The 23,969-nt window shown below is 46.9% G+C and overlaps 1 protein-coding gene across 2 annotated transcripts in view; it reads right to left on the bottom strand.

The window, feature by feature from the left end:
* Positions 1-23,287, bottom strand: part of LOC135260652 (solute carrier family 12 member 7-like) — a 58,668-nt gene extending 35,381 nt beyond the window's left edge. Inside the window, exon 1 of one of the 2 annotated variants that reach the window (XM_064346072.1) lies at positions 22,981-23,287. In XM_064346072.1, coding sequence (XP_064202142.1) covers positions 22,981-23,134 — 154 coding nt within the window. In that variant the 5' untranslated portion in view covers positions 23,135-23,287. Of the gene's footprint in view, positions 1-14,643; positions 15,011-22,980 lie in introns of those variants that run through there. The other variant, XM_064346071.1, reaches the window with a different exon arrangement.
* Positions 23,288-23,969: the final 682 nt, after the last annotated feature.

The following is a 23,969-nucleotide window of genomic DNA, read 5'->3' as shown; positions in this document are numbered from 1 at the left end:
CGTCTGCTAAATGCCTATAATATAATGTTCCAGTTGCCAACATGAAAGCCACAAGAAGCCTCAAAGATTTCTACACAAGAGCACAAACCCAAAACCCCCCCAATCCTGTTTACTTCTCCCCAGACATGACTGGAGCGAGGGTTCCATATGGGGAATCTGATCCCTGATATGCCTTGAGATGAGCAGTGAGGAGATGCTGTTCCCAGTTTTTCCAGCAGGTGTCACCGTCAGACCGTCAGTGTGTAATACCCCGATCAATGAGAAATTTCATAATACACGCTGTGTAATACTGTGACATGCTGAAACACCACACACTGTCATTTGTTTTGATCTAGTGATTTACCACATTACCATTTTACCGCATTCGTTTATTTAACAGGCACCAGAGTCTGCCAAGTAGCTCATTTGCATGTGCAGTCCTAGGGCAAGACCACATTAAAAACATCACTGGCACCAGACAGGATACGTACAATTACACAGAGGTCACTACGGCAACAGGACAACATTCTATCCAAGACAAAAACACACAACATTATACAATACAAAGCAATGGGGATAGAGGACAGAAGAATAATGCCCACTTTTTTTTTTTTTTTTTTTTTTTTTTTTTACAGTTTACGATACGGTAATTCACATATGACTCTTCAAAAAGTCCACAAAGGTCAATTTTAGCCAGTTTTAAAATGGATTCAGACAGCATCAACAGGAAGTTACATAAAACAGTTATTTTTATTCCTTTTGGGAGGTGAAAAAAAATTAGAAACCTGTAAGTGCAGCCCACCAGGCGATTACTGTATAACAGGAAGTATCCATGTTCTACTGCTACTGATAGAACAACCATCACAGGTGCAGGAGGAAGCACAGAAATTCGGTCATGTGATCCTTGTGATAGCCATCTAAGTTCCACATATTATTCTTTATAATATTGTAATTTAATAGGCCTGATATCCACGGCGGGATATGCCTAGATGAATGTGAACAGACGAAGGAGTTTCAGCAGGTTTGGCACGACATGGCAAACCAGCTTATCCTGCCTTGATAAGATAATCCAAGATATTGATCAGTAAAGAGCATTCTACGGCCAGTCAATTTCGATGTTATATATGGTATAGATTGCGCAATACGCCACCAGTGCACAATCATAACAGAACATATTGTTCAATCACGAGGATGCACAAGCAACAGTCACCCATCCATCCGTCATCTATGCCCGCTTATCCTGAGGGAGGGGGGGGGGGGCGCTGGAGCCCATCCCAGCGTGCATTGGGGCGAGAGGCAGGAATACACCCTGGACAGGCCGCCAATCCATCGCAGGGCCCACACACCACTCACACACACACTCGTACCAAGTGGGCAATTTAGAGTCTCCAATTAGCCTACCTGCACGCCTTTGGGCTGTGGGAGGAAACCGGAGTACACGCAAATACGGGGAGAGCACGCAAACTCCTCGCAGCGAGGACACAGCCGGCCGGGATTCGAACCCGGGGCCCCCTCCTGGCGAGGCACCAGTGCCAAACCACCGCGCCGCCCCCACTTTATCTTGTAGCCTACTTGAGCCTCTTAATGCATGTAATAAACAGCAAATCAATCAACAAAATCGACAATAATCATCATCATCATCGTTTTTAAAGACTGGCTAGAACCACATTCCCTGATATTCATGGCGCACAGAAATGGTACGAAATACTCGATCACGACAGGATGGTCAGAGGAATGCTACTAATAAAGTAACAAAGAAGCCCCAGTGAAGGTAGTTTTGTTAACATTACGTTACAGGCATTTAGCAGACGCTCTTATCCAAAGCGACATACACAACTATTTTCATTGCATTTACATCTGCACCCATTTACAGAGCTGGATATATACTGAAGCAATGCAGACTGAGTACCTCGCTCAAGGGAACAACGGCAGTGTCCTACCGGGGAATCAAACCTGTGATCTTTTTAGGTTGCAAAGCCAGTTCCTTACCCATTATACTACACTGCCGCCCCAACGGTGTTAACAGTGACATAATCACCCTGTATCTGAAAGAATGTCTTACTCTGCAGACATTCATAATGAACCGAGCCTGAAATTCTTAGGCTAGAGCCCTTCCCTTCGCTGTGATGGATTCACACACACACACACACACACACACACACACACACAACGTGGAAATGCCGGCTCCTTTACTCTGGCAAACCGGACCAAGCCGCGCGATAATGCCTCTCCGATAGCGCTGTCCGTGCTCTTTTGATGAACGGGCCGGATCGATGCTATCGAACGGCAGCGAACATTAAACCCTAATGAGCGCGAGAGGCCCGCGTCTCGGGGAACGGCAGACGGGATCCTGTTTCCCTCGGTCTATTTCCAGAACTTTCTCTGGATTCAACAGTGAACAATAAGGGAACAAAAAATGTCCGCGGAGAGGGTTTAATGCATCACAAACATCCTTTTCCTCCAGTTTCCTCACAAAAGAGAGTGAGAGAGAGAGAGAAAGAGAAAGATTGTGACTTTCCACTTGTGCTGTGACCTTTCGGTATCCTGTATAGCACTAGCACAGACTGGTAGCAAAAAAAGTAAAACGGTTTATTTTTACGAACTGCAGAGACGAAACGAACGCATCAGCCAGTAACTTGGCCGTTGTTTTCAAGGCTTTATTCAAGAAACTAATACCCGACTTTAGACACGCAAAAAATAGAATTAAATAAATAAATAGGCTACATAAATAAATACGTGTTGTTTGTATTTCATGTTGTTTGTATTCCTATTCCTGTCTGTGTGTGTACGCTTTGCCAATAAGTACAGATGTATTCCATGCCAATAAAGCATTTTGAATTTGACTTCACACACAGCACCGTACAGTACAGACTACCGAGGAGAATAAGAACATTCCGTCTCCAAACGGGTTATCGCTAAAAGCAGAACCGGAGGGAAAGCTGTGCGCTTCTATGAGAGACGCGTGCAGGATTGAATGCGGGGGAGGGGGCGTGGCCGGCAGGTTATCGCGCGCTGCACATTGTGCAAAGTGTGTCCTAAGAGAAGCCGAGCGGGTACAGTGCGTCACAGTGGACACAGGTCAGGAAACAGGCCGCGTGTGAAGTTTACGTTCCAGCCGACAGGCCCTCGGCAAGAAAGACCGGTGGAAACGGGGGGGAATCGGGCACGCTCCGAAAATATCAGACCCAGTCCCAAATGCCGAACTGCGAGTTCCCAGAATTAGCGCAGGTCACATTTGTTTGGTTTTATAACACGCAACCTTCGCAGCTGAATTCCAGCCACTGTGGAAGACGTAACGTTGCGTAAGATTTGGCAGGAAAGTAGAAGCTGAATGACCGCGGTGACCCAAATGAGGTTTGGGCCAGGATCGCACGTGGTCACCCCCCCCCCCCCACCCGGAGGAAGCTGACAGGGGCCAAAATCTGCTGGCTGAAGCAAATTCACACTATAGCCCCAAATACTCTGAACAGGGGGAACATATAACCCTTTACGTTTGTAATAATTCCTGCTGGGATACCTAGAGTAAAGAACAGGATGATCCCCCTACCCACTCGTGAATGGACAGACTGGAAGGACAACCACCACTAACACAGAGTGCATCTCCCAAAATGCTGTACGCTGAGCAAACACATACTGCAACTACGCGAGTATTTGCTCGCTGAATGTCAAACTGTTTCCACTCCATTCAGGGCAATGAAAAGGGCCTCCCAGGCCAGCCTTACAAATAGAGAAAACCGCAGGGTTTCCGTGATTTGATTTTCAGTTTGAATAAACAGAGCCGCAAAAATCTCCCCGTCAGTGACCCTGGTCAGGTGACCAGGAAGGCGGCTGGGTGGTGGTGAGTGGTGCTGCTGTGGGGACAAGAGCAGGACTGCTCTCAGGCGATTGGCTCAGGTGAACAGGAAAAAGGCTGGGTGGTGGTGGTGATGATGCTGTGGGGACCAGACCAGGTCTGCTCTCATGCGATTGGCTCAGGTGATCAGGAAGACATTACATTACATTACTCCCTTTTAGTGGGCCGCACAGGGAGTCTCTGGAAAAGTCTTAAAAACAGTACGGCACAAGAAGCCGTGCTGTGCATCATGAATACAGTCACAGCTACAGGGTTTGTTAGGCACAACACAAACCCCTGTAGCCGTGACTGTATTCACCATTTACGATCACCGTAGAGCGCAGTCTCAGCCAATCAGCATCCAGGATCGAAACATTCCATTTTACAAAATCGAGAGTAAAACAAAGGTTTGGGGAGAGAACTAGTCTTCACCAGTTCCCCCGGACACGCAATGGCTGCGCGTACGTTAGGAAGCGTTCACATCCGCGTTGTTAGCTTCCATTTCCCTGAAAGCCTATGAATACAGTAATGCTGAAACACAGCTTCCAGGCGTCGGGGGCGGGGCCTAGTGTCAGGAGGTCAGCGAATCAGCTGCGATCAGAGGGGGGAAAAACACACAAACAAAAACAAAAACAGCCTCGGTACAGATGAGTCTTCTGATCCGTATCCGTGAGAAGAGAAGCCGATTGGCTAACGCATACATTCCAGTGTTTACCACAGGAACTCTGCCAGGTAAGGTGCCAAGGCACGTGTACTCAAATCGGGCCCTTGAGGCCAACAGTACTGCTGGTTTTTTATTTTTTTTATTGTTCCCCCCTGTAGAACTGATTCAAAACTGCAACATCGGGTGAGTTAAATCTCTGGCCAATAATCGAGCAATTAACAATCGGAAAAGAAAAGCAGCAGTGTTGCACATGTTAGGCGAGGCCCAAAAGGGGGGCGGGGGAGGTCATTGTGATCTTATGACTGTTTATGTCGTGGGTGGAAAACAGTCCAGGCGCAACACCAACAATAAAGCACTCTGAGAAGCTGCATTCCAAGCATACTGTATGCCTAAGCATGGTGTCATCAATGAATACGCACTTTTAGCAAATACTGCGCTTGCTTTTCTGGGGCAACAACACTCATGCTAACAAGCTCATGCATTCAGTAGTACAGTGAAGATGTGTCTGCGCACACAGGTTTAATTCAGTGCTGCATGCTGAATTAAGTGGCTCACGTTTGAATTGGCCGGGTCGACTCCATTCTTGTTATCAAAGGGCCAGAATGGGGAAATGGAAACGCTTACTTTGCAATAAAGTTGGGGATATTCATTTTCATTTGCCTAATCTGATGCTCTTCCTCATTCAACAGTAAACTTGAGTCTAGAGGAGGGCTGACTTTTCTTTTTTTTTTTTTTTTACAGTGGAGACTTGTTGTAACTTGACAAGAGACCATGTAAGTTAATCAACACTGTGCCTGTACTGATAGCACTAACAAAGGAAACGTTACAAAGTTACTTAGTTACAACAGAATTGGTTAACATTAACCGAGCAATCACAAACACAACTTCAACAGCCTTGCATAGCTTCTCCCACACTTTCTCTGTTATAGCAGTGGCTGCACTGTGGTGCATATAGATCCCAGGTTATTCTCAGTTTGAATACTAAGCCCACTGCCCACTGAGAGTTGATCCTTTGTCGCTTACTGATGATGTCACAGGCCTACTGTTTATTGGTTAGAAGTACAATTGCTGAACAGGTAATTGCCATACAAGACACACACAAAATATTAAGGGAAGTTAAATATTTCTAAAACACACTGGTCATGAAGCATGTTAACGTTAAGTTGCATTTACAAGTAAACTCTGGTAAAAAAATATCTGTCCAACTCAACTCTATTCAGACAACCATAGCGTTTGCAAAAATAGATAAACAGGGGGCATACCATGAAAGGCAATCATACTTTACTGTTAGACCAGGCAAGCGGATGGTCAAACCCAAAGGCAAAAAAAAAAAGACAAAATAATACAAGTAATGCAAAATTCTAATATTTGAGGAAGAGCTGAACTTCCACAGTGTTCCAATGCCCTTTCTAGGACAGCCTGTTATGTCCCACGCTGATCGCTGCATTACAAACAACCTGGCCTGTGAGGAGCAGCTGGCAGTGTTTAACACCCCCCCCCCCCCCACCCGATCCCCCCCCCCCAAACGCCCGACTTCTGCACTGTACAGTCAAGCTTTCCAACGTTGTCCATTCTGTCCTGAGACTGCATCATTCCGCTGATGTCTGTGTGGGTACGTGGGCCCCCTGACCTCTGTGTGTAAACTTGCACTCTGGCCCTGGATCATCTGTCCCACCTCTGTACAGGGGCCCCATTTGGGGACTGCGGGGCCCCAACACGTCACACTGCATCTACTGTATCAGGACACCTATCAGACACGGGTGCGCAAAGAGGGACATACCTACAGCTAGAGATGGACCCTCTTTTTTATTTTTTATTTTTTAAACACACAGGCACATACTGTCAACGTTCGTCACATGACCACCAAAATCATGTGTTCCAAACGTCCAATCACAATTCAGACAGTCCCTACGGACAGCAGGCAGCCTCAAAAAAAATCACTCCTAACGGAACGGAACAATTCGGCTTCCCAAGTGCAAATTTGTAACCGATCGAACCGTATCAACAATCTGCAGAACCAGACCGCCCTGGCCACGAGAGTACAAAATTAAAATATTAACTTCAGGGGAACCTGCCTTGCCAGTAGGACATCCTGTTACAAGTGTTGCTCGTTACTGTGGCATCTGTTTGGCTGCATGGGAGGATAAACGGTAGCCAATTGCACGTCCCTGTGTAATTAAAGTTTGGCGTATTTTGTAGCCGACAAGCCTGATTTATACTTCGTCGCACAACTGTGTCACATGACAAAAATGACATATGCTCAACGGGAAAAAAAGGGTCGTATGAATTTTATGATATTTTGTCTGTGTCGCACACCTCTAGAATTTTATGTCGCACAACTTGCCCGACAGTGTTGATTGGACAGCCAGGCGGAACACCGAAATTCATCGCCATGGACACGTCATTATTTTCGGTTTATCTGAGTGACAGACCACCTTCTTTTTTTAAACGAAAGCAGATACTATATCAATTCCTCTGTGATTTCTCAGTAATTTCACCGGGCGCCGCGACGTTTTCGCAGACGTAAACATCAGCAGTCTGGCGTCTCGTTACCATAGAGACAACAGAGCCCTCTCCTCCACAGCCCTTCGGCCGAAGCATAGACGCAAAAACGTCGTGCGACGCTTTCATTTTTTGTGTGAATCGGGCTTAAGGGTTCGGCGATGCCAGATGAGCAGACGAGCAGAAGGACAGTCAGAAGCAGCTGGGCCAGCAGATGGGGAGGGGGGGCCTGTATCAGCACCTCTGCATATTTCACACAGCTGTCCGCATTACTGCCACGGGATGTGCATTTACGTCAGGCCTCCTCTGATAAAACAGAGATGTTAAATCTCAGCGGGGGCTTCTTGTCAAGTACAGGCTAAATATGAATAATAATAATAATGTAGAATCAATGGGCCTCATTCACGAAACATGCGTACCATCACATTTAAATCATAAACTGTGCGTGTAAGAACGTTTCCAAGAACATTTCGGCATTCATCGTTTTTTTTTCTTTTCTGTGTATGTTTGTGGCGGTTTCCTCATGATAATCACATGAGCAGGATCACGCACTGACTTGAACAAACGGTCAGCATTGATCGTCTCGCACACCTGGGATACGTATGAACGCAAAGGTCTGCAGTGTCGTCGTCCACACTACTGGGTTTGGTGAGCTCGCCGTGTCCCGTCTGCTGCATCAGCCAGGGCAGAAAGCACGGACAGGAAGGTTTTAATTATTTTATTTGGGCGGGGGGGGGGGGGGTGCGCTTTGCCCTAGCCGAGTGGAAAAATACTGTGTTTTTGTCTGTCACACACCGCCAACCCCCCACCCCCACTCCAGAGAGAACACAGAAAACACCCCCACCCCCACTCCAGAGAGAACACAGAAAACACCCCCCCCCCCACTCCAGAGAGAACACGGAACACACACCACCCCCCCACCCTCACTCCAGAGAGAACACAGGAAACACCCCCCCCCAACTCCTGAGAGAACACGGAACACACCCCCCCCCCACCCCCTCTCCCTTGCCCCCGCCCCATAATTTTCCCCCTAGGTGTTCGATCTGAGGAGGCGGGGTGGGGGTGGGTGGGAGGGAGTGGCACAGCCTCGGGGGGGGGGGGGCAGGTGATCCCGTTCTAACCCCACAGGAGGAGACGGCTCGCTCCACTGATCGCTCGCTCTCCTCTCTCCCTCCGTAGCTCTGATACCCCGCGTGAGGCTCGCAGACAGGACAAAAAGAAGCTGTACAGTCACCACATCCATGCGAAGAAGAAGAAATCCAGTTTAGATCTACAGTATACAGCACATGCGGGCAACCCGTCTGAAAAACATCACGAGCGGCAAGGCCGCAGCCGGGAAGCCCGAGCGTAGGTGTGAGCAGCTCAGACTCACCGAGTTAAGGGCACTCTGAATATGACGACGGCCCCTTGTGCAACTTAAACTGTGTTTTGAGGATACAACCTTAAAGATTCTGTTAAGCGGTGTAAATCGTACACACAAGACGAGCGTGAAGATGAGTCAGCACGCTCGAGGATATAAAGCAGACTGTAACTACGACCTGCGCGCACACCCTTCACGCACCGTATAGGTTCGTTACGCACATCCAGGGGGGGTTCCCCAAATTTCTGAGTGGGACCGAACAGTGGGGCCACCTTGGCCGTGCGGGCAGCAGGGAGATCGTCGCCATGACATCAAAGTGTCGCCATGACATCATTTACGGCTTAAAGGGAAATAAAAGCTGCACCTGAATGGATCGTGGAGACTGACAGCATGTTTGTCATGTTGTCGAGCCAACTGCCCGGCTAGACTTCTTTTAGTCTTGAGAAATTAAAGATGGCTCCATCTAAAAGCAGCCGCCCCAAACAGAGGTCTGCTGAGGGCCATGCGGCCAACAACCACGCCTCTGGATTACCCTTAAAGTTCACCTTATTCACCCCTTTTTAAAATCCGGTTTGGCAGTTAGCCTGCTGGCGAAGCGACCTGCGTGTATGTAGGGCGTGATCTTCTCTGAATCAGCGGCGTATTTCTTTACGTTTGACGCCGAAACTGAACTGCCCGGCCACGCCTTGCCGCAGGTACGGTCACCTGTGACCAGGTGACCTGTCAATCAGAAAGTGCCCTCCTGGATGCTCCGCCCCCGCCCCAATCACCACCATCACCATTAAAGAGAGCGCACTACACAAGCACACTCCAAAATCCAAAAATGGCTTCACCTCGCCTCTCCTCCCAGGTCAGTGGTTCCCAAACTGGGGGGGGGCGGAAAGACAGCGGGGGTGGGGGTGGGGGGTGGGTGTGTGCGTGATAAAGGCTATAGACAAAAGGCACAGCACAGGACGTGTGTGTGTTTGTTTGTGGAGCTTTACAAAGGTCCCATTACCCTCCCAGAGGGTCCCAGAGGTCCAATAAAGGCAGCCTGACTAAACAAAAAATTATTTTTTTGAAGTTTGGAAACCACTGTTCTATATAAAGAATTCAGCAGTGTCCATTTTACCTTTCCCTGATTTCATGAGTCTCGCTCAATAAAAGGGGAAAACGGTAGATGAAGCTTGGTAAATGGTTAAGGGACTGCATTTATATAGCGCTTTTATCCAAAGCGCTTTACAATTGATGCCTCTCATTCACCAGAGCATTTAGGGGTTAGGTGTTTTGCTCAGGGACACTTCGACACGCCCAGGGCGGGGATCGAATCGGCAACCCTCCGATTGCCAGACAACCGCTCTTTACCTCCTGAGCTATGCTGCTGTACATGTATATGCACGTGACAAATAAAGCCTTCTTCTTCCTATCTGGCATCCCAAAGAAGCTAGTAACCGCCCACTCAGGCAGTTGGAAGGTGAATCTCTGCTAAATGAATGGCTTTCTTTAGAGTGATATCAAACAGATGTTCACTAAATTTAATCTAGCAAGACAAATGGCCGCGTTCCCTCATACGTAACAAAGACACAAGATGGCCGCACTGGATTATGCCCGAGTAATCTGGATTAGCGCCAGTCAGCTAAACAGCCCTAATCAAAAGTGCAGCAAATAGTGCCTTATTCCACCGTCTGAGGGTGACAGCAAGACTGCACGGATAATCACGAAGCTTTAACAATTATCTGCTTCGGCTTTGCAACACGCGTGCGAGTAGCCAGGCACCACAGCTACAAACGTGTTGGCCTTATTTTTTTCCCCCCCACGTAGCAAGCGGTAATCAAGGGCTCCCCTTTGTCACGATTTCCAAGAATCTTCGCGGTGACATACGATATCCAGTGCGTCGTCAAAACAGGCGTTGGTAAATTTCGCTACGCTTGCGCGATCCTTTTGTTCACGCCTCGGGTCCCCAGAATGTTTGTGCGCGTCCGTGGTGCGTAAGACGGAGCGTACAGGCCAGTCGCTAACGCTACGTTCACACCGCATACTGGTCTGGATTGCCCGTATGCATTTTTTGCCTATATCCTTTTTTTTTTTGACCGCCTTGTTAAAGTGACCCGTATCCGCTACCTGAGCTCACGCGGTTTACACGTGAAACAACCCGCATGCGCACACCAGGGTTTGGGTACCGATACGAAGGTAAACAGCCACGCTGCCACGGCCACATCGCCGTCTACAACGGACACAAAACGAGACAGAAATAATAACTCAAGCTGTTGTTTTTCGAAGCATCTTGCGCAACGAACATCCCCTGCATTTTGGCCTATACCGACTCTTCGCCCCTCGTACTTAAAAAGCACGCGACCTCTGTACTCTCCCCTGGACCGAGCCTTCGTCCTCCAATTAACTTGCCGTTCTCGTTGTGTTAGTGTTAATCAGTTTAACCTTCACGGTCCAAGTTGAACTATGCGGTTGTTCCCTGCACTTGGACCGGTACTTTTCTCTAGGGGTTTTGTCACACTCGTTTCTGGTTACGGTTATACACTTTGTTGTACGTCGCTCTGGATAAGAGCGTCTGCCAAATGCCTGTAATGTAATGTAATGTAATTTTAACATTCGCCGTCGCCTGCAGAGAGTGGGTTATGCGTGCCATCATCACCGGTAATTCAAATGCGAGAACAAGTACAGGAACATCGCATTTTGAATGACATGCAAATAGCGATAACCGGGACATTCCGATCCGTGCGTTCAGATGGCGGTCGATACCGGATTCCTACCGTTTTTTTATTTCCACGAATGAACGTGGCCCAAAAACGGATCTGAAAATATCCGATTCCATGTGCTTTTTTTTTGCCCCGTTTACATGTACACAATACATATCTGATCTGCGCTACGTGAGCTAAAAATCTGAATTGGGTCACTTGTACCAGGCAGTGGAAACGTAGCCTCGCTGTACAATGGTTTCAGTGCACTTCATAACAATCGTAACATAAAATCATAGCAATGAAACTAAAAAATACAGCACGTAGCATTAACGCAGTCCTGAGCAGGACTTTAAGCCCCTGGTTAGAGCCGTAAAAACACAACCGTCACATCCGTTTTCCCACCTCCGGCAACCTACGAAACCATCTCAAAGGTTTACGTTCGAACAGCGCTGTAAAAGTCCGGTCCAGAAGAGCCGCAGTCTCTGTGGGTCTTTGTGTCTTACGTTTTCAGCTTCCAGCTAAAAAACAAGGTGTGCTGATCCTTTAACCAAATCAATGACTTAATAAAGCACTTAAGGGCAGGAACACCCCCCCAAAAAACCAGCAGACACAGCGGCCCTCTGGGATTTGAGATCTCTGCCTCAGCTACACATTGAACAGTTATGAATACTAAAGACAAAAGTTCAATGCGTGTTATTCTGCTTTTTGTCAAAAATAAATAAATAAATAAATAAATACATTTTATAATGGCCTGGCTCAAAATAGAATCAAGCCCTGAAACACAAGCTCTTATGTCTGAGAATCAAACAGAGGCCAGCGTTTCCGGAGAGAGAGAGAGAGGAGGATCGCAGTGTCAAAAATCAATGCTCTGAAACTTAAGTAACCTAATGGAGTGGGGGGGGGGGGTGGTCTGCCATCTTTGTTGTGGAAAATTACAGACGATGCCAAAAAAACGAAAATAAAAAGGCGGCAAAATGGCATTGTTTTTGGCTGAGAGGGGTCAGGGAGGTCACTGACACGCATCGGGGAGACTTTGCTCATGCAGGTCTGGGAACATGAGAGCTACAGATAAGACCCACAAGCAGGGCATGGCTCCCTATCGCCTCATCACCAAACTCCCTCCGGCCCGCGCACACACTCACACGCACGCACACACACGCACACACACACGCACGCACACACACGCTCACACGCTCACACACACGCACACACATGTAAACCCCGTAAATAAGCAGCACAAAGTAACACACACACACGCGCGCGCGCGCGCGCACACATACACGTAAACCCCGTAAATGAGCAGCACAAAGTAACACACATACACGTGCACGCGCACACACACACACATACATGTAAACCCTGTACATGAGCAGCACAAAGTAACACACACACACACACAATTAAACATTACACAACAAGTGATTAAAAAAAATTATCTCACACAGTAAGAGAGTATCTTGGTGTAGGTTTCAAATATTCTTTTAATGTGCATTCTAGCTTTTCACTGGTGTCACTGGCGCGAGAGACCGTCATTCGTACTTTCCTGGAGTTCACCAAACTGTATTTAAGCAATGAGGCGTGAGATACCGTGCTGTATTGTGAATATATAGTCCCAGCGAAAGGGTGTTGCTAGGCACATCTTGTAGCGGCGTACTGACCAATAACCATCCAGGACAGGCACTGTCAGTTTTCATAATCTAATATATATGTACAGGACTGTCAAACAAGCCTATGAGCTATGGTGGGTACAAAGGCAGGGGAACACAGATTCTCTGATCGTTTAGTGAGGCCTTCCAGGTGTCAGAAATGACAAGGTCCTAGCATTGCATGCTGTGAAAATGAAGTGGATGAAGACTGTACGGGAAACAAGCTGGCCATGAGCGTTCTTACTCAACGCGATTTGGCTTTGGAGTGACCGGACAACGATGTGGGGTTACATTACATTACATTACATTACAGGCATTTAGCAGACGCTCTTATCCAGAGCGACTTACACAACTTTTTACAGAGCATTTTACATTGTATCCATTTATACAGCTGGATATATACAGAAGCAATTTTGGGTAAGTACCTTGCTCAAGGGTACAACGGCAGTGTCTACCGGCTCGACTTCGTTACAGACCACCTGGCCATTAACACGCCACCCGACCTCACGCAATTTCTCCTGACAGCTGAGCTCCTCATTCCTTTACACTTGGATCCCATCCCCCCAGTAAACCCCCCGAAGAGTGTGACAGGAATGGTCTCTCTCCAGTGCGGACAGGTGAGAGAGTGAACCTCTTTCTGCTAAACAAACCAGAGAGGAACATGCAATCAGACTGATCAATACAACTGGCAGACGCACTCACACTCACTGAGAGACACACTGACACACACACACTCACACTCACACTGACACACACAAACACTCTCACTTATGAACACACACACACACACACTGACTGACACACACACAGACACACACAAACATAAACACTCACACTGACGCACACAAACACACATACAAACACTCTGACGCTCTCTCTGACTCACTCACACACACACACTCTTGTCAGCCAGCTTACGTAACCCCTTGCCGAATAGACAGCTCTCTCTCACGCGACGGTACGAAGACCCAGGACCTAGAGAGGTGGGCCCAGACTGCACTCTACACACAGGGGGGAGGCCAGAGGGTCCCACTTCAATGAAACGCCACAGAACACGATGACAACATCAACAACAAAAAAAAAAAAAAAACACAGCGGCAGGTACGGGCTCTCCCTCCACAGACGCTCACGCTGGCAGCCTGCTACTGTCCACTCCGCCGTCGCCTGACAGCCAGTGTGTGACCCTCCGGAGTGAAACGGGCTCAGCGACACGGCAAAAGAGCGAAAAGAGCAAAGCACTGTCTCCGTCTTTGTTTACCGCTTTGACCTTTTTTCAAATTTCAAATAACTCAATGTGTGAATGGGCCACTGAGAAAAAACCACAAGTGAGAGAGAGAGAGAGAGAGCTACGAAGAGAAAGTAAAGAATAAGGAAAGAGAAAAAGCGAGAGACAGAGAGAGAGAGACGGAGTGAAAGTAAAACAAAGAGTAGTTTCACAAAGACAAGATAACATTACATAACATTACAAGCATTTGGCAGACGCTCTTATCCAGAGCGACGTACAACAAAGTGTACAACCATAACCAGGGACAAGTGTGTCGAAAACCCTAGAGAGAAGTGCAGGGAACAACCGCATAGTTCAACTTGGACCCTGAAGGTTAAACTGATTAACACTAACAACGAGAACAGCAACAAAGATATGGAAGACCAGGCTCATTCGGTCTGCTGACAACACTGGCGGTCGTGCAAAGAGAGCGAGCCGAAGAGCAGCCCCTCACATCCGCTAAGGATCAGCGGACCTCTCGCACGGCGCCGTCAGAAAGGGCCGAGCGGTCACACGGCACTTAAGAGCCAATCGTCCGCTCTCTCTGCCGAGCACGCGAAACAAAACACAGGAGCAGGCGGATCTCAGCCAGCGAGACACCAGGGCAGGGAGACGCCAGGCAGAGCAGCCTCCCCGAAGCCGTCCGGCTTGTTTGAGCCTGTCGGGCAGGAGGGGCGCGGAGCGGAGCGGGGCGGTCGGAGAGATTCCGGAGGGGCCCCACCTGAGTGTCCCGCCGAGCGATCCGGGTCGTCCTCGTCCTCCTCCCGCAGGGCGTTGTCGTCGCGGGCCGGGGCCGGCTCGTGCCCGTCCTCCACCGGGACCACCGTGAAGTTCGTGGGCATTTTCACACCATGTGCTTTTTTCCCCCTCCTCCTCGAGAGCGTTTGCCTGTGCGTGTGTGCGCGTCTGCGTCTGTGTGTGTGTGTGTGCGCGTGTTAGTGCTTCTGTTTACGCAGGTCTCCGTTTCCTTCTTCCTTTCTCTCTCTCTCTCTCTCTCTCTCTCTCTCACTCACTCTCACTCACTCCGCCTCCCTCCCTCCAGGTTCCCCAGCGCTCACTGAACTGGCTCGTCCACGGTTCGAAGTTCTCAGTTTCACCTCTATCGCTTAGATACTGGCCCCGTGCGATCCGCCCCTCTCTCTCCAAATAAGGAGCCCTGCTCCGCTCCTCCCCCTCCCCCGCCCCGCCCCCCCCGGGGCGGGACCGTGCCGGCTCCATGCAGATCACACGAGCCCGGGCACACAGGCCCCTGCTGAGAGACCCTCTTCCTGACTGAGCGCTGAGGGGCTGAGCACCGAGCGCTGAGGAGGAAGAACCCTTTGTGAAACACTTCCAGCAGAGAAACAGAGAGAGACCCCACACAAACGCGTATGTACACACACACACACACACACGCGCATGTACACACACACACACACACACACACACACACGCGCATGTACACACACACACACACACAAACACACACGCGCATGTACACACACACACACACAAACACACGCGCACATGTACACACACACGCACACACACACACACAAACACACGCGCGCATGTACACACACACACACACACGCGCATGTACACACACACACACACACACACACACAAACACACACGCGCATGTACACACACACACACACACACAAACACACACGCGCATGTACACACACACACACGGACACAAAAACACACACACACACACGTGTGCGCGCGCATGTACACACACACACAAACAAACACACACGCGCATGTACACACACACACACGGACACAAAAACACACACACTTCCCACAGACACACACACACACTTCTCACAGATAGACAGACACACACACAGCAGCACACACACCACAAAAAACACACCCCACAACCTCACACACACACTTCCCACAGACAGACAGACACACACACACACGCTTCTCACAGACAGACCCACACAAACTTCAAAGGGAGGCTGCTATTGGCCAGGTAAAACAGCAGGACTTCCTGGTTCCACTTAACATCCTCCCTTTTCAAAGAGTCTAGGGACCGGGGGAAAAGTGTAGATCATTTTTTTTTCTTTTGGGCGTATCCTTAATTACATAATCAGTGTGAGAATTCTCAGACAGCGGCAGGACACAGACTCCCACCCCCCCCCCCCCCCACCCCTCGCCCCCGCCAAATCATTCAGACCCCTTTTGTATGAAACATTGATGCAGTTTACTGTATCTATTAGTAATGAGGCACAACACACAAACAATGAATGCATTTATTCAAGTGCTCAACCAACTGTTATGAATGCTATATCAGTCGAACCCTCTCATATTATCAATTCAACAAAAATATACATTAGACTAAACCAAACTGGCACCAAGGAGTTGACTGGAGATCAGGGGGTCCAGCTGTTATGAATATTATAACTGTCACGTACTGAACAGAATGTTGCCAGTGGAATTGGTCAAGGCGTTCATTTAACACAGCAACACTGAGTTGAATTCATGCGTCCAGCATAGGCAGCCAAACAAAACAAAACAAAACAAAACAAAACACAAACAAAACAAAACAAAACAAAGCAGGAAATTAGCAAGTGCGCTTTTGAAAGTTGCCAGTATCGGATAACGAAAATAAATCCCTCGGATTCTTAGAAGGGATTCTTAGAAGGGTGGGGCTCGTCTTTCATCAGAACGGGCAGGGCAGCGAGCTCCAGATCAGAGCTCGCTCACAAAAGCGGCCTTTCTGTCCCGACACAAAGCCCAGAGGGCCACGCTTCCCCGTCTGAAACAAGTGACCCGATGTCTCACTCCTCCGCCTCCGCCCCCCCCCCCCCCCCCAAACGCACGAGGTCACGGTCAAGTCTGCGTCGGGGAGCACTTCCTGGTTACCAGCGCTCGAGCCCGATTTACACTTCGTCGCACGACAATTTCGACAAGAGTCGCGAGGCGAAAACAAAAGCGCCGCGCGACGTTTCGCGTTCATGCTTCGGCAAAGGGCAAAGGGCAAAGGGCCGCGGAGGAGAGGGTTCTGTTGTCCCCGCGGTAACGAGACGCCAAACTGCTTAACGTTTATAACGGTGAAAACACCGCGGCAGACGGTCAGTTATTAGTCAACAGCTGGTCCTGTAAATACACGGTACCATACACATCTACGTTTTGCTTATATTTTCAGTTGAGTAGAAAACTTTGGTTAAGCCATCTTCTTGTTGTTAAGAGGCTTGTGCCCCTTAAGTAATTACGTCCGGGAGGATTTTAACACATTCCTTGTGGCAGCTAAATATGCTTATAAGCTTCTTTTTTTTTTTCTTTGTTTGACCTATACGGGTTCCTCCTAGTGTGGGATTGATATCTGGGGTCCTTGGTCATTTTCAGAATTTACCAGCACATCAATTTATTTGGGGAAAGATTTTTTTTATTATCTTTACTTTTCAGTAGTCAAACAGAGAAAAGCATGCATGTATAGCTTCAGAGGAAATACTCTGTATGTGTACTGAGTAATAAAAAGCCTTACTGTAAGGGGGAAGGATTCAGGGCTTTGAGTGCAGTTTACACAGGTAATTGCCACATGCCCTTCTAGGAACAAACCCACAGCAGGTTGATGGGCATCCACAGCGTACGAGTACTGTGGGCATGAATTCACGGGCAGGCACACACCAGCCAATAGAATTGCCCCAGGGGGTGTGGCATTCAGGTTCATTGCAATATTGACTCCTCCAATCAAAAGGGTTGCCTGTCTGCCTGCCTATCTGTCAATCAGTCAGTCGGTCTCAGCTGCGCAGACGGACAGACAGACTGCAGGGACCGGCGCAGGGGGGGCTGCGGAGCGAAAGGGCGTGGCGACTCGCCTCGCCCGTTTCGGAAGGTGCGCGTGCTTAGCGGTACTCTTCCGAATTAACGGAGGACGATGCAGCAATGGGACGGTTTACAATAGCAATTAGCCACCCCGAAACCAGAGAACAAATGACTAACAGGGAGTGAAAGGGTGGGAAAAAGTTTTGTTTTAAAACACTGTACGTGGACATTACTGTGCAGACGAGGATGTAAAGAGGTCCTTTTCCCTTCCAGTGCAGGGGAGAATTAACTTCTTCACAATCGCTGCTCCAGAAGCCTGTTTAAGGGCTCATTGCCTGGACTCTCAGAGGAAAGGTTTCCAAAAAGGGTTCCAAAAAGCTCCCCTGTCTCTCCACAGAGGAACCCTGTCTGGTTCAAGTGTTCTCTGACCGGTGAAATGGTTCAATCTGGGGGACTTTCACACATTACACACCAACCTTAGAGGGTTCCACAAGAAACTGAAAAGGGTCCCCCCCTATGAAGCCCACCTAAAGAACCCTTTCATAACCCCATTCTCTGAGAGCGTGTTCCTTTAAGGGAACCTTGAAGTCATTACCTTCAGCAGGCTCCCTTAGAAGAACAGGCATAAACTACTTTTAGCAGCTCAAGGCCAGTGAATGGTTAATGTTTATATGTCATGTTGTACACCATTATATTTTTCAGAGCTATTGGCAGAGTAGGTTTAAAAACAGGGCTAACTTAATCTGCACATGGATCTATGATTTTTCATGACTCAGAACAACAAGTATGAAGTAATTACTTTCAGTTCCCCAAACATACAGAACATTAACAGTAACAGTAATATCACAGTACAATGAAAACGTAGAAAAGCCCAATGAAATGAGGTATTTCTGAATCCTCAGAATACAAGTGCTTCTGCGAGCTAAATGCACATCTATTGGCAGATCGATTGCTCGACAATGCCAGGTAATCCATTTGGCTGTTACAGTCCCGTTCTAAGCATCAATCATTTTTGCCATCTTTGGCAAAAGGTGCTAAAGTATAAATTACGCTAATGCCGTCCCAGAGAGACAGAAACAAAGACTCGGAGAATATGCGCCGGTTTGGAATAACAACGTTATTGTGAAGCTTGGCAGAGCATCAACACGAATAGTCCTTCCCGTCTCCGATTACATTAATTTTCACAGAAATAAGCAGTTTCCATATTCCAACCAAAATAACATCGCCTCTAGTTCCTGTTAAGCGCTCATGGGAAATTTAAAAAGTGGAGCGCGAGGCCAGGAATGGGCGTGGCTATGTTTATTGTCAGTTCAATATTGATTTGTAGCATAGGGGAGGGGAAAGTACATGATAGTCAACATACACACATTAGCATCAATGCAAAGACGCCCGGTTTAGCTGAGTAGCCACTTTGCACAACGTAGCGCCACAGCGGCGCTAATATCAGCGTCGTGACGACGGCGATGTCAAACAAAGGCAAAACAGGTGTTGACACAGCGGCCTTCCGCAGGGGAGAGAGTTAAATGACAGTTGGCATTTTGAGCGTTTTTTTAGTGGGAACAGAACAGGCCAAACAGCACGGGGGGTCTGGGAGCTGCCAGCCCCACACTGCCAGAAGGTCTGAGAAACATAAACCGTCTCATTGGTCCGAAATCCCAGAGGAATTTTCAATCATTTATGATTAGATATAAATACGAAGACTTGTCCTCAACTGACCCCGGGGGGAACAAGAAATGAACAAGAGGAGAACTCCAGCAAACCAACAGGATACCAGCAGGAAATATGCAGACTATATACAAATAAAGGGCAACATTTTAATAAATAAATAAATAAAATAAAAAATCATCCATTGGTGTGGCAGGCATGTACATGTTTACGACAGTTAAACAGAAACGTCCATTAACCCTGAATGCAAACTAACTCGACAATAAATTCCGTATTGTGAAACTAAAACTTAAAGCACTCTATAAACACACGTTTTTTTTAAACCAGTGTACATCCAGGCCCAATCAATCCACGTATCCTTCGGTAGATTTAACGACCCTTAATGCTGTTTGACAAGCAGATTTGTGTCTGCAATAACGTACATCTCTCGCTTTTTCCACCATTACATTCAGTGTCCACACTAGTTAGGCTTATCTCTCGTTGACGGTCAGCGCAAACAAAGATGGGCAGACTGCCCGGCCTCGAAACAGACTTTGATTTATATCAGCTAACGGCGGCACCACGAAGCACGCGAGGCTCCGGCGAGCCCATACTACCTAACGCCACAACTCAGATGGAGCGGTTCACGTGAGCCGCGCATGTTTGCCGTTAAGCCCATAACGCTACGAGAACTGCCAGGTCGCTGACATGGAGACTGGTGGCCAGGCACGCCCCTTTCCAAGAGTTAATCGTCAACGGTTACATTAATTATGCAATTCCGTGGAGATCGCAATTGCCAAAAAATGCAGAACAATTAAAACCATTGTAGCCAGCATTCTTACAAACAATTGTTTTACAAACATTTGACGAACACGGACGACTTTTTTTTTAAAGATAGGCATTGTTGCCTGCCTCAGAATGCAGGTCTCGTCAGTGTGTACAGATGGTATCACCACAAAGAGACAAATTTAAAGTGCTGGAGTGTGTTGAAAACAGATACCGCACTCATTATGAGTTAGTCTTATCGCGAATGCTATTGCATAACACACAATGCTGCTTTCAACTGTCAACAGGATATGCATTTCACTGAGTAACAGAGTGCTGCCACCTACTGGGTACAGGAGGCATGGCATACTGGACAGTAAATTTACATTTTATGCATTTAACAGCTGCTCCTATTTTCCAGGGTGACTCAGACAGCTTGCATTCTTTAGATTAAATATATTGTACAGCTGGATATTCATACTGAAGCAATTCAAGTAAAATATATTTCTCAGGGGGCCCCATCTTGGAACAAAACCTACAACCTTGTGGGCACCACCCGGGAACAAACCCTACAACCCTATGGGCCACACCAGGGAACAAATCCAACAACCTTATGGGCCACACCAGGGAACAAATCCAACAACCTTATGGGCCACACCAGGGAACAAATCCAACAACCTTATGGGCCACACCAGGGAACAAATCCAACAACCTTGTGGGTCCCATCTTGGAACAAACCCTACAACCTCGAGAGCCTCACTGGGGAACAAATCGAATAACCATCAGACTACACCGCAGCCCTAATTAAATTGAAAAGTTCCTCTCACCTGAGAATTTTCAACTGAAGGCATTTGATTCCTTCCCAAAATGAGAAAAACACTATTAAAATCAAGTTTCCTTTAGGCCTTGTTTACGTTTTAGAAAGAGAAGCCAGGGGAAATTTACTTTTCACAACAACATTTTCCATCCAGACCTTATAAAAAGTTATTTGTTCCCTTCCCTTACTATACAGCCAATTTCAACTGCACATTTGCAAAGGACAAGCACAGTCTCTTAAATCCTTAAAGATTTAAAAGGAGCCTAAATTTGACAGCTGACCCAATATCAATATTGGCCATACTGCACATCACACATGCGCACATATAAATACACATTGACACATAAATAATGAGTGTGACTTACAGTGCTGTACTTGAAATGTTTTGAACCTCCTAAATCATCTCTACGTTTTAAAATAAAATCAGGCACTTCCAAAATCTTATTTACAGAAAGATTTTGCCAAACCTTCTGTCAATGTAATAGCACAACATGAATACACAGTGATTACATTACATTACAGGATCATTAAACTTTTTTTTACATAGCATTTACATTGTATCCAATTATACAGCTGGATATATACTGAAGCAATGCAGGTTAAGCACCTTCCTCACAAAAACAGCAGTGTCTTACTGGGGAATTGAACCTTTCATCTGTAGGTTACCAGCCCAACCCCTTACCCATTATACTACACTTCCACCCACACAATAGTGTAAAGCCATCCCATCAATCCCATCATGCTTAGCAGGTCATGTGTCCACGTTACCTCACATTTATATCCTGGCCATCTCAACAGAAGCGCTAGAAAAGTAATATGAAATTCAAATGAAAGATCAACTAATATTCTTAAGCTATGATATTAAACATTAGCCTACTTCTTATCATGAAAAGTTGCTTATTGTTGTCAGCATTATGTCATGGTCACGATATGCACAATATTTGGACATGAGAAAAAGGATTTATTTGGTATTGGGAGGGGACTTTACAGACACAAACCAGTTACTGGCATGACTGGAAAGAAATGCGGCAAATCTTTACATAAGAATGTTACTCAGCTGCAATATAAAAATTATAGATGTATATTATTTCTACTATTATATGCTGCAGCACAGAAAATTTCACTATTTACACAGCGTTAAGCCAGAGTATACACACACGATAAAACTATCAAGCTTATTTGCATTCCGAGCGGGAAAGACGTTAGAGCAATGCATTTGGCTGCAGGGCCTGTGCAAGTTATTATCCCAAAATGAAGCTGCCAATCTATTTTACCACCCAGATTCACGAAATTGCATCTCTGAGAAGACACCAAATGAGAAACGTGTTACAATCAATGTGGATAAATGGCACCCTGAAAAGTGTGGAGGACCTATAGGGCCAGTTTTGTCCCAGTTTTTTGGACTTTGTCATGGTCGTACATCTGAATAAATACCGCTATTAAAGTTTAAGGTTAGCCAATTCGTTTTGCAACTGAAAGGCGTTACACACATAACAACTTTCTATTTTGCAACACCGCTGGGCTCAGGTGAATGATTACAAACCTCATTAGTGCATGCTAACTGACCAGCAATTTCCAGAAATACATTAGCGCATGTCATTAGAGGTTTCTCCAACATGTTACGTAGGCTACTGCGCACACGAGTTCAAGGCATGTGCATAATCAAGGAATACGGTAAACATCGCACTCTGAAATTACTCTCGTGTTGATATAATTAGTCATCCTTAGAAACTAGACCTAACCTAATCTATCCCATCTAACACCAATCTTGAAGTGGGGCAGGCACGTCGCAGAAATTAAGGCGGCTAAAGAAGGGGGAAGCTAGGTTGATATTTAACGCCATATAGCAACATTGTACGTGAAAGACGCAAACAACCAGTCTCACGTGTCCCTGATGTTTTGATGAAAAATGAAAATAAACTAACAATGTTAGCGACGGTCCAAATAATAGTAAACACGTGTAAAACTGGAGTTAAGGTAGCCTGATACCGCAATTATGTAACATAGCTTGATTCATAAACAAAGTTAGTCTAGCTAAGTAGTACCGACAAAATCCGCCAGTCTTACCGCTTGGTTTTGGCTCTTCGTGCCGAAAAACTTCATCATGCTCATCAGCACAGCTGTTTTCAGTTCCGCCACTATCATCTTGGTTGTTGTGGAGAGTTTCGCCCTCCTTTGCAACTGGGACAACAACAAACCTGTCGCTCACGACGACACTCATAGCTCTTCCTCCGGGCCTTGACCGCTTCTTCGCGGCACGGCGTCAGCGAGGCTCCGCGCTGCAGTTATTCAAACTCGCCGGTCTGTTGCTATAGGTGCAGCAAGACGTCTAGGGCACGCGCCGACAGTGAATCAACGGCTGCTTGTCTGGCCCCGAACGTGCCTGATGTACCGTTCTGTGATTGGTTGATTAAGTTCTTTGACCAGGTTGGCAAAACTATAAAACAACCCAGTCTCTGTGCTCAGACTGTGACTAATCGTTTGGGAAACAATGTTCATGGTATTATGAAGAGGTGACGCGAGACGAGAACTGATTTAAAGGACCATGTTTAATTATCTGGGTATCAATACACTCCCCTGTCTCATCTGACAAAGAGCTCGAACATTTGAATCTGAATATGCCTCTAATTGGCATTGACAAGGAGCTCCACAAGAGGACACCCAGTTGGAAGTTAAAATATCTGCTGCCAACAGTGAGAACAGCTCAGAAAAAAATCTAAATTATTATAGCTAATTGCATTTTGATTTAATTACCCGTGTCTAAAAGTATTAGAATTAGAATATTATTAAAATTCTAAAGGCACACTGCTGGCTTTCCCTTTAACATTTTCACAAACAGTTTCATAAACTATGTGAAGCAGAATTTCTTGCCCAGATTGTCAATATTCTTCCATTTCAGACTTTGAGAATCCTAATTGCCTACATAGCTAATTCTGGAGTCCCTCTAGGTTGCTACCTAAATTCTTCAGCCTCAGAAATCTGGCCTTAAGCTCTCCGGACAGCTTGTGAGTGCGGATGTCAGCTTGCACGCAATTTGTCTGGAGCGAGAGCATTTA

This window comes from Anguilla rostrata, chromosome 8 (genome assembly GCF_018555375.3).
Source record: "Anguilla rostrata isolate EN2019 chromosome 8, ASM1855537v3, whole genome shotgun sequence".
NCBI lineage: Eukaryota > Metazoa > Chordata > Actinopteri > Anguilliformes > Anguillidae > Anguilla > Anguilla rostrata.
Note: the sequence above shows the minus strand (reverse complement) of the source record. Positions and strands in the feature narration are given on the sequence as shown.